Here is a 12,372-nt window from a genome sequence, read left to right as displayed (position 1 = left end):
CCTTGTCCTGCACAGACATACTGCCCCATGAAATGGATTGTTGTTAAAATACCTTTTTTTTTTTTAATATGTTCAAGCCATAAGGTACATAATCTCCTGCCCAATACATAAACCCAAGTAATTGCATGCACTTGCTAGCAGGGATGTACCAGTAGAGGGGAGTTTACATATTTTTGCCTCTAGACCAAATTATTCTTTCCATGAGTTAGGAAGAAGACATAGTAAAATACTTCCAAAATTCTTATCAGCACAGTTGTGTAGGTTTATGCTGACACACCAACAGTCTAGCCATGACTTAAAGAATTCTTAGAATTCACCACGGTAGTGAAGGTTTGAAAATTTTCCCATCATTGCTAACACCAGCCACTGGCTGTCAGCAACACTTTCAGCCCTGTGCCAAATATTTGCTTGAAGCAGCATTTGATTATATAATGCTTTAAAAAGTGTCAGCAGCTACTGGATTATATATACTCAAGGTCCCATTATTCCAAACAAAAACTCAGCTGAAAAAGATCGGAAAATATCTCCCTAGCAGAAAGGATTCAGCACAAAGGCATTAATAGAATATTTTTTTTTTCTGGTAAGATTTCAAAATAACATTTATGACTCCAATATATTATTTAAAGTCACAGCTCCAGGATACTGGGCCTAATGCATCTCTCACAGTAAACAACATCAATTCTGTGCATGTTTATTCAAATACCTACAAATGATTTCAACACAGTGGGTTACTTGGCATTATCTTTTCCCCAGTTTCCTTATAGACAGTTAAGTCAAAATTAAACAATAGTTAGTTGTTTTTCCTTACTTGTAGTGTGATCGTTCATCTCCCCCAGTCCAGTAGTAATTCCAGCATCTATTGAACTCATGATTTTATCAATCTACAAAGAGAGAAAAGTGAAAACAATTGATGGGCCTCATCTTTGTTATTTAACTTCAGGTTTTGATGCATACATTTATGGCATTATTACTCTCATTAGGAAAACAAAAATCAATATTGGAGAATGCAAAAATCAAAGACAGACAATTTCTGCACTTTGATTTTTATTTTGCAACATTTGTATGCTGTCAAAAGCTAAAGCTAGAGATTAGTATTTCTTTTTATACAGTATAGTTCCTTTCGTACTGATGACTCTGGTCATCTAGGTATATCTCATTCTTTGAAACTACAGGGTGTATCAAAAAGATGGACACAATTTGAAATCACAAGGCTTTGAAACGGGGTCCATCTTTTTGAAACACCCTGTACTTTGTCATATTTCAGTATATAAATACAAAGGAGGAAAATACATCTATTCAAGTATATTACAGAATGGATTTTAATTTTATAGGCTCATTTAATTTGATGATCACTGTGAATCACTAAAGGTCTATTTAAGCAGTAATACTAATGCATAAGAACATTGTTTTGTGTGTTATAAAGTACTAAAGCAATTGTTCAATTAAGATTTCCAGAGAATTTCCTGTATCACTTTTTTCCACATGCCCCAAGACCACTGAATAGAAATTAAACACATCTATGTCCCCACATGCCGCAGAATGATAGTGTTTGTGAAACAGCACTGCATTGATTCCAAAACTCACTTGCATATTTCTAACCTACCTTGAACTTACTATATCAAAACTATTACACCTTTCTAATTTTCTGTAAGAACATGACAAAACAAAAAGTGAATCAAAAGGCTGGTGTTGTCTAAGAAGGCAGTCGCAGAGAACCAGGTTTTACTGAGCTTAATATTAAGACTATTAAGAAAACTGTGTCCTTTTTAAAAATATGTATTTGTCACTGGTGACAGGAGAAAATCTGGTAATTATGTCAGGATCTGCAGATTTAGAATTCATTCAGGTTTTTTTGTTTTGATTTCAATAAACTACATTTTTCTTACTCTTAAGTATAATCTAATATTAATGTCCCCCTAAAAAGGCAAACTTGGAGTTGACTCATTTCAGGATTTCATAACAATGCATCCCAGTTATTATGATCAAAACCTGATCCTAAGTACCTTTTCACTGAGAAAGTATCTGCTTTACAACAAAAATTACCTTCAAATGCCCTATCAAATCAGACATTAGATGAGCTGGAAACCTTTCTCTAGAAAAATAACCAATCAGACAAACAAGTTCTGGATTCTTTCCAAAATGAAATTGCACTCTGGAGATACATACATTTCCCTATAGTAGTAATTTTAAAGAGAAATGCTTGCTTCTCTGTAATAACAGTAAGGATATAAACATTTCCCACCCTCACTTTACCTCAGTAAGGAGGGAACTTTTGTGTCTATGAAAAATCGTTTACATTCCTGAAATGTACCACAGGAAAAAAAGAATAGGTATCTAAAAATGTTTTAAATCTAGTTCTAAAACTAAAATAAAGACTCTTGTATCAGCAAGCCTGTGCACTACAAACTCAGTGTGGACATTTCTTTTAATAGTCCCAAATTCATTGTAGCTATAGTTCATTCCCACTTCACACAAGTCAGGTATATGTCGAGCATCATGTACACAGGCTACATTAACAGTTAGAGGATAGATTACATAAGGAGGGTTTGTAAAATGCATAATCAACCTAAAACTCTTAGGTTCTCCTTGTCTCTTGCTGGTGGGCATTGCCATGGTGGGAAATAACTAAAAATATGTAAATAATGGGCATAGCTACAAAGAATTATATCAACTTTAATAGTGTCAGCCATGAGGGCTTTAGTAGAAAATAATTTCTATGTAACAACACATTGTAGAATTACTTCCGGTTAACTTCACTCACTATGGAAACCATGGACTTCACTAAGTGTGCCGCGTTTTGAAATGAAATGCATTACATTTTGTGCCAGCTGTCAAACTACCACGCATCACACTACGACATACTCTCTGAGGATTTGCAGTGTGGAAGATTCACTTTTTATTCCATCTCTGAAACTGAAAATAATAACAGCATTTACACAATACCATATCTTTGCTTGTACTTAAAAATGAACAAAACTTACTTCTTCCCATTCTGATGTGAAGGAAGGTGTTCTCTCCGAATTCCCTTTGGAGCACTGTTGGCTTGGTGTGGGTTCACTCCAGTTGCTTCTTGCTTTTTTGTCATTTGGTGGATGTGTGATAAGATTGGAATCAGACTTCGAAACGTTTTTGCACAAATGCATTTCAAGCAAAGCCTTTGGTAAAGATCGTATTCTCCCAAGCGTGCACGCTCGCTCCACAAATCCCCCAGTCGTAATAACCCACTGTTCACTTATCCTTGCTGATGTGCCAACCAACGTATGGTTTTCTACTGGTTTAGTTTTAGTATGAAATATGGTTCGGTTTACAACTGGTGGCTTTTTTTTCTTAACAGGAGGATCAGCGTTGCTTTCTTTCCGTGTCTGTATCTGCTGCACTGTGCTCTTGCTCAAAAGGCTTTTTTCCAGTGGGCCACTGCACTGGTTTGTTTTGCTGTACAGCTGGAGCGGGTTATCAGGTGGGTCACAGGCAGGTGATGAGCCATGAAGTAAACCTGCAAACTGTTCAGCGGGGTGTCCTTCAGGAAGCTCACTGTCAGTGGATGTTTCTCCCTGGCAAAGACGCTCTGAAATAAGAGAGCACCTTGTAAAAAAAAGGGTGATAAAATACCAAAAACAACAAAACCTTTACTCTCCACAAAAAGGACTTTTGTATGCTGCTTGCTTCTTTCTTATGTACAGAAACAAAAGATACTTATGCCATGAATTTATTTATTAGTCTCTTAAAAAACAATTCTCTCCTTTCTTGTTGAAAAACAGCCAAAACTACTCAGTGCTACACATGAAATCCAGGGAAAAAAAAAAAAAGAAAAATTGTAAAATAAAATAGGTCACTGTTATTCCATAAACTTGGTGGTGTCTCTTTTAATTCGTTATTGAGGTGAAATATGTACAAATTATATGATTTAGTATGATGAATTAGCTAGTTACTTTGCAGGTAGTAAAACACATGAAGAACCAGTATTGTCAGGAGTATTGTTAGCAATTTTTCTTTTTATAGTCATTATAACGATAGTGAATTTACACTATGTTGCCTTTTTGCTGACAGTCTCTAGAAAATAGATTTGAAGTGTTATTTTTATTTCTGGGAACTTTTGAGAACAGATTCAGAATAACAGAGCCACTGGAAAAAAAAGAATAGGAAATCAAGCCTTTTTGGAACATTTTTTATGCACAATTTAGCACACACACATACAAAAAGAAACTACAGAAAAAATGTCATTTTTGGCACAGTTCAGAATGGTTTATTAAAAATTTATAGCCCTTTTAACGTCTGTTGCTGTAAGAACTAGGAGAAAAAAAAAAAAGAGACTTTTTCTACCTGTGCTGCATCATTTAAAGCGTTGGCGTGGATAAGATCACTCTATCCACATGGCATTAATTTTGCATGTTCTACTCAGAATCACTGTGTCCCCAATAACAGTTGCATTTCTATACTTCACTAAAGATAAAAACATTAATCTAATTCCTGTGAGAAGTTGTATGTTGATATGTAGCCTCCAAGTGCAGGACTGTATGCACACACTACCAGAAGGAACCAAACATAGCATAATGTCATACTTTGCTTAGAAACTGAACAGTTTCCTCCTGTTTGCTAAAATATCTGTTTGTAAAAATAAAACCACAAATCTCAAAATATGACTTCTAAAAGGAGGTGGTATTTGATTATGTGAATGATAAAAGAAAGTTTTTGGTGTGTACTTTAAAACACCATCAGCTCTTCCACTAGTCAGCAACTTGAAAGTGTAAAATCACATATTTTTTTTCATTTGTTAAAATTTCAAGATAAAAATGACTTGCAACTTACTTGCAGCTGGGGTTTTGAAAAAACATATGCATCATACTGACTGTTGTTCGGCCTTATGTTTTGGACAATGAGAACACCTGTGTTTAGGTAACATAGGCCTGTGATAGACTTGGAGGCATCTAATGGAAGGAACATGCTTGAGATTCCTGCCATGCTGTGGGAAAGATCAAAGCACAGCAGTAAACTACACCTGTGTGAATCCCTGACATACAGGTGAAAATGGCAGGTATGGTGATCCTCTAGCAAGGACTGAGCTCTGCCTCTGCCCAGGTCCTGCTTCAGGGATTCTCTGGTTCACAAGGTAACAAAAATAAATTTACTCTTTGCATTTCATCTGTTGTTTTGTGGTTGTTCCTGCATCCAGTCTGTGTTGGTTCATACGCTCAGAAAATTTACTTTTCTTTTTCGGTAAACAACTGACTAGAATATATACTTGTTACAGAATCACAGAATCGACTGGGTTGGAAAAGACCTCAGAGATGATCAAGTCCAACCCTTGGTACAACTCCAGTCCAATTACTAGATCATGGCACTAAGTGCCATGTCCAATCTGAGTTTAAAAACCTCCAGGGACGGCGAGTCCACCACCTCCCTGGGCAGCCATTCCAATGCCTGACCACTCTCTCTGTAAAGAATTTCTTTCTAATATCCAGCCTAAATTTCCCCTGGCAGAGTTTAAGCCCATGCCCCCTTGTCCTATTGCTGACTGCCCGGGAGAAGAGACCAATCCCCACCTGGCTATAACTTCCCTTCAGATAGTTATAGAGAGTGATGAGGTCACCTCTAAGCCTCCTCTTCTCCAGACTAAACAACCCCAGCTCCCTCAGCCTCTCCCCATAGGTCTTGTGTTCAAGTCCCTTCACCAATCTTGTTACTTTAGACCTTTTGCAACTAAAAGGATGTGGGGTGTTGTGGCAAAAGGTTGAATATGGGATATGACAGGATATGACAGAGCTTAAGGAATCAATAATGCCAGAAAAGCTGTTCTGGGGGGAAAGAGCCAGGGAAAAGGGGGACATGGGATGGGACATTCTCACTTCCTTTCATTTCTGAAAGTTGCTGAATTAAATATATGTCTGCAATTTTGAAGGTGAACTTAAAATGAAAAACAAATGATGCAAATAATGTTTGACTTTGGTGTTTTTTCCCTTACAAGAAAAACCCAGCATCTGGGATTCAGGTCCAGATTAAGACATCTTATACATATATACATAGGTAAGAAGTATGTAAACTCCCGCCATAGTGAGAGATCAGGTTGGTAAAGTCAGTGTGACCTAGAGAGTGATGCCACTCACTCCATGCTGTAGCTGGTCAGCTGAATCCTTCCCTGTACTCTGGTAACTGTATTGACTAGACTGCCAATGCTTATAATGGGAGATGGCATCCAGTTTGCATTCAGGTACCTACATTCAGATGTCTTAATCATGAATTGAATTATCTTCTACTGTTCCAGAGATGAGTCTTAGCAGTTGTCTATTGAACTCACTTCAGAGATAAATGCTTTTGTCAGGACAAAGAAAAAAGAATGCATCGGGAAAAAGAAAACCTTACAGACACATGGATTGCAAGGATTTCAACAATATCTAAAATATCTTCACTACATTTATACTGCTAAATGAAACTTTTCTTTTATACTTTTTACTTAAATGAAGACCTTTGTTAATTATATGACGTGGGAATCGAAGATCTCATAGCTATGCCTTCTTCATCACATGATTTTGAGGAATGCAAACCACATCTATATTGGGCAATGAAAAAGACTGGGGTTGTCTGGAAAACATAGTATGTGGTCATGATGAAGGTTAAGAACCAAGTAGCACTGCACGCTGCACTGCAACCCTAGAATAGGTTATCCAGAGAGGTGGTTTCTCCATCCTTGGAGGTTTTCAGGTTTTTTCCTGGCTGAGAAAAGTCATGCCTGATCTGATGATGACAGTTCTGCTCCAAACAGGACCTCTAAACATCTGTTCCAAACAACACTTTAATGATCCAATTATAATTCTGAATACTTTGACTTTTGAATTGTTAACTGCTAAGGCTAATGCTCTTTTAATACAGAATTATATTAAAATTTTAGTTCCATAATGCAGCTAATTCTTAATACTTTTATGTTCAGAGAATAATGAGAGTACAGAGATGGACTATACCACAGCTCTAAATAGTATAGTAGCCTACTACTCACTGTATTGTTTTAAAGAAATCATAAAAGGAAAATATAATCCAGGCAATAGATAGTCATAAAATAATTTGCCAGAGTATGCTTTTCTTTCTTATTCCAAGTCAGTATTTGTTGACCTAAGACATGAAGCATGAGATATTAAGTCATCTCTTAGATATGGTACACTGTATCTAAAACTGCAACTACATGTTGATGATCAGAGGGCTGGAACACCTCTCCTATAAGGACAGGCTGAGAGAGTTAGAGTTGTTCAGCCTGGAGAAGAGAAGGCTCCAGGGAGATCTTATTGCAGCCTTCCAGTACCTAAAGAGGACCTACAAGAAAGACAGAGGAACTTTTTACAAGGACATGTAGTAATAAGACAAGGGTTAATGGCTTTAAACTGAAAGAGGGTAGATTTAGATTACATATAAAGAAGAAATTCTTCACTGAGGGTGGTGAAGCACTGGAACAGGTTGCCCAGATTTGTGGATGCTCCATCCCTGGAAGTGTTCAAAGTCAGGTTGGATGGGGCTTTGAGCAACATGATCTCGTAGACAGATGTCTCTGCTCATGGCAGGGAGGGTTGGTCCCTTCCAACACAAACCATTCTACAACTCTATGATTCTCTGTCTTCATGGAATCTCAGTCTCAAGAGCTTAAAGTATGAAGACCTCCAAACAGGAGAATATAATGCTTCTTCTGTATCCTTGCTAGAACAGACAACTTAAAAAAAAAAAAATCCTTCCTGAGCTTTTAATAATTACCCATATCTGAGATTGGTGTCTATTGTTGCATATTTCTGACAAAAATATTAAGGCAACTGATACTGAAATCTATATTTCTTCTGAGGCTTAGTCATGATGCACAAAATGTGATATTTCATATGTTTAAAACCAGACATAAAATAACACATCAAAATTATTCTCATTCTTTTGAATACTACCGTGCATCGAAAACAATCCCTTCATTAAGTTGTCTATAATGAAGATCAATGTCCTGTGTGGTTAGAATTAATCTTAAATCTACTGATATACCTGAGAAATTCAGACTCTCCATTCCTATTGTGTTCTATCCCCTAACTTTATCATATGCTTTTGAACTGTTTTATTAGATGCTTTATTTTTATTTGTTTCAACCAACTTAACTGGCAGTAAGAAACAATATGAAATGCAATTATATTGCACAGGTCTATACTCAGTGAATAGTAAGTTACAGTTTTGATTCCTCATGGGCTTTTGAGTAAGTCTTCTGAGAATGGACTTCAAGAAAAAGCATGAGGATACCAGGGAGAGAGAATAGGTGGAGACGTTCAAGCACTTGAATTGAATCCCAATGGACAGAACGTTTCTGTTTATGATAAATGTTTGGTTTTTTTTTTTCTTTTTGCAAGAACATTTATTTTTGTATTCTTAAAAAAGAAGCCAACAGGAAGAGATCTTGCTTCCTCACCAGATATTGCTTTTCTTACCACCCTGTCTTTTTACTTGTAAACAGCATCCTAAATACCAAAACATAAACTATGTTATTTCTACAGATCTTTAGTGTTATTACAAGTGCACATACAGCTTAACCATCTGAGTGGATTACTTCTGAAAATCACTGTGACACTGCCATATCTGTGTTGCATGACAAACATTTACATTTGGAACTACAAATAAACTCAGTTCTGCCATAATCTCAAAGCCACAGATACATATTGCTATTATCACCAGTTTATATAGAACCAAACTGGCATTCAGGCAGCAGACTGCAATTCAATCAGCTATTTATTTACACACTGGTGCACCCCAGCGCACTTGCCTGTGGTACATATATAGAATTCGGTCAAATACCATTTCTCACTTTCAGTATTTGAGAGCTATAATTTACAGATGCTTCATCAAACTCACATACCTATTTTCTGAATCTGACTCCAAGACTACTGAGCACATTAAGAAAACCAGGAGTTTACTAAACACTGTGAATTTTACATTCATGCAAAGTTGGAAATCATATTCACATTTGTATCTCAATAGACTCCATGTTCAAAAAAGTACATTGAGAAGAATAACAGTTATAATAATAGTAATGAAAAGAGCGGTAATAGATAAATTATAAGGACAGAGTTACATCTTTAACAGGCATTGCTGTTGCCATGGCACAAGTTTCTAATACAAAATAAAAATCCACAAGAAATTTGTTCTATAGCTATGGTCACAAATGTATTGTGACACTTGCATTATTAATCTAGTCAAGTTTTGTTTCATTTGATACAGAAAGATTTTTATTTTTTTTTTTTTTAGCAGCACACTCTGCATGTGTGTAATATCTGCCCAAAAATGTATTCTCAATTCCCTTTTCCACATATTCAGCTGACTGATAAAACTAACAGTCGCGGCTGAGTAATATTTGGAGAGTACCCTCTCATAGAGGGATGGTGAGCAAGGTAGTCATCTTATTTGCATGATGAAGATTGCTTTGGACACACTAGAATACCTTCAGGAGCGATTATATTGTCTGTACTGCCAAAGCGATATCATAAAATGAGATGATTGGCAAGAAAGGTGTAAGACAGAAAATTCATAGTATTTAAAAACTGAAGCCACAATATTCTGGAAGGCATTTTTTAACACAGCAAACAGCATGGTGCCCTGACCAAGCTCCAGCTCTTTGATGGTAGTGTGTTGCCTGCAGATATCTTTGATGAGGCAGTGCAATGTTTTCTCACTCTAGTAAATGTTATAGCAAGGTACCACGGACCTGTGTGGGAGAGAGAGCAACACGATTACTAAGTGACTAATGAAGAACGTGGGTTTCTACTGTCACCAGCAACAACACAGAAAAGGAGCAACAGTGTCCAGCCAGATTGCTGTTTCTCCTTCTGCTTCCTCGGAAGTCCGAAGAAACCACCAGAAGTTGGTTTGCAAGGTTGGTGTCAGTGGCCTCCAGGCTCTGTTGCCGGGGTTCCAACATTACCAGCTTCTCAAAGCTGTACAGTCCCTGAGAAACCACAGTAAAAGTCTCTGTGGATTATGTGTTTGCTCTTACCAGCTTCATAACTGCCAATTCAAGCCCTTAACATCACAGTCTGCACTTGAGTGTACTGAAGGATTTTACTGCCTCACTATTGCTACCTTCTCAGTAATTTCACTGTCCACATTTCCCTTGTCTGTTTCACAAGGAACCATCAGGAATTGCAAAAGACAAGAAAGATTTCAGAGGAAAGACAGTTCCGTATGGAGCTTTCAGAAGGTTGCTTGCCAGCCTCTAATGAAGAAAAAAGCTTTTTGTGAGGAGAGATATTAGTTGGTAATTATTGCTAATTCTAAGCACATTAAAATATTGAAATATAGTTCTTGCCCAAAATTTCAGCAATAGGAGTGTAATCTGGTGTAAATAGAGTTAATTTTAACTCTTATTGACATATTGACTCTCCTGTAAATTTTCACAAATTTGTTTTGATACTCGGAGAGTATATTCTGTATTCGAGGAGGAAACAAATGCAATTCTTACATAGATCACATAAAGGATTAATCTTTAACTGCAAAATTCAAACTAGACAAAAATAAAGAACTGCAGCTGCCACCTCCATAATGCCGTTTCCATGAGAATTTCTTTCCGCCCGACTACATAAGGCATGGGGTCCTAAACAGCTTAATGACAGGCAGCCTCTCATGAACCATCACATTTAATAGCACAAGAATCTTCCTCCTCATAAAAATAAGACTGCTTCAGAAAACTAACATGTTAACATATTTATGGGCTAATTTCAAGCAAATAAAATAATTTTCAGCATCCTCCAGGTGAAATGCTGAACTAATTCAACATTCCTGTTCAAGCTAAAATTCTACTATAAGAAGATATTTCAACTCTACCATGCAACAAAAAGGAAAGAAAACCCACAGTATTTCTTTGTAACACTCAAGCCAGCTTTCATGGGAAATTCTGAAAAATGAATGGAAATTGATGCAAAATGTAATTTTGCAGAAAGATCACATATAATTGCATTGAGAAATTCTGCGGTAATCTCTTCTTGCAGGATAAAGCTAGCAGTTGAGTGGGCTGTGGTTGTGCTCAGAAAGTACATGTTAATTTGACAATGTAGTACAGCAGGGAAGAGTTTAGAAGAGGAAAATTTTGTGACACTTGATAACCAAAATCAGTGCAAAGCAATATGCATGTGACAGATGAGCTCTTGAAACCATATCCTTTTGTTGAAGATCTAATGAAACCTCACTAATTGTTGCACTTCTGATATTTCACACAGCGAATGCAAAGAAGGAATGACAAAGTCCTCCACCAACTAGGAACAAAACTTACTATTTATCAAGGCAAAAGAGACTGGAAAAATAACAGAAGATTTTTAGAATGCAGTTTATAAGAGGAGATGTTGCTCAACAATTTCAACACTTGTATTTGGAAGGAAGGCTTTGCCTAAGCAACAGTTCAGTTTCCCCCAGTATGAGACAAAAGCAGAAAGAATGCAAAAGATATGGTCTGGCATTTGCACTGATCATACACTTGTTTTTCCTAACCTTGATAAAGAATGTATTTCTAATCTGAGAAGTATTTTTAAGATACTTAAGATGTGAAACAAAGTAGTTTGCCTCTCCTCATTCCACCTACCAGCTCGTTTATGCTGTTTCATCTTATGTTTCAAAGCCAGCAAGAATGGAATCAGTGATTTTATAAGAAATTATGTAAAACAAAGACCCCCTCACTCCAAATGCTCGCATTTAAGTTCTGCAAAATTTCCTGTTAGGCAGAAGAAACAAAGCTGTAAGGACAGAAATTGTATAAATATTAAAAATGTGCAGAAAATACCTCTGGCTGTAAAATTACAATCCAGTTCTAGACGTAGATACACGCAGTCATGGAAGATTACATTCCAAATTGCAAAGTTTTTCAACTCTGTGTGGAACATTTACTGAAATTGTATATAATTACTTACGTGTCACTGCGTTGAAACTAATCACTACAAATCATGGTCTTTTAGCAAGCCTGTAACTCACTACAAAAACAAGCATTAAACTACAATAGTTCAGGCATGAAAGAGCAATGAATGAACTTGGAATACAACTATCCACTTTCAGGATCCATAACAAATGACACTTTACTAAGCTCTCTTACTAACACAGAGCAAAAGGCACCTAAGGAGCCAAAAGGACCAGCTGAAAAAAGGGAAGAGAAATTATCGATCTGCAGCTGCCTGAGGCAAAAGCTGCAAATCAGCCTCTTACAGGCTATTTGCAGGAGCATGTTGGTTAACTAGATTTTACCAAAACTTACAGAAACTTTCTCCTTGTCTTAAAAGAGCTAAGGAAATTTCATTAAAATTATTTTTATTTTTTTCTGACTTCTTTGTATACTTATGTAACGAAAAAGATATGATTATGAAAAACTGTGTGAATCATCAACTAGTTGCT

The 12,372-nt window shown here is 36.6% G+C and overlaps 1 protein-coding gene across 3 annotated transcripts in view; it reads right to left on the bottom strand.

Annotated features, from left to right (window-relative positions):
* Positions 1 to 12,372, bottom strand: part of ANKS1B (ankyrin repeat and sterile alpha motif domain containing 1B) — a gene marked incomplete at both ends in the record, with an annotated part of 434,431 nt that overhangs the window by 219,759 nt on the left and 202,300 nt on the right. For all 3 annotated transcript variants that reach the window (XM_080342173.1, XM_080342174.1, XM_080342175.1), the window contains 2 exons: positions 809 to 881; positions 2,982 to 3,565. In XM_080342173.1, the coding sequence (XP_080198299.1) occupies positions 809 to 881; positions 2,982 to 3,565 (657 nt within the window). The remainder of the gene's footprint in view (positions 1 to 808; positions 882 to 2,981; positions 3,566 to 12,372) is intronic.

This window comes from Nesoenas mayeri, assembly GCF_963082525.1.
Source record: "Nesoenas mayeri genome assembly, chromosome: 1".
Taxonomy (NCBI): Eukaryota; Metazoa; Chordata; class Aves; order Columbiformes; family Columbidae; genus Nesoenas; species Nesoenas mayeri.
This window is presented reverse-complemented; position numbering and strand designations above follow the sequence as displayed.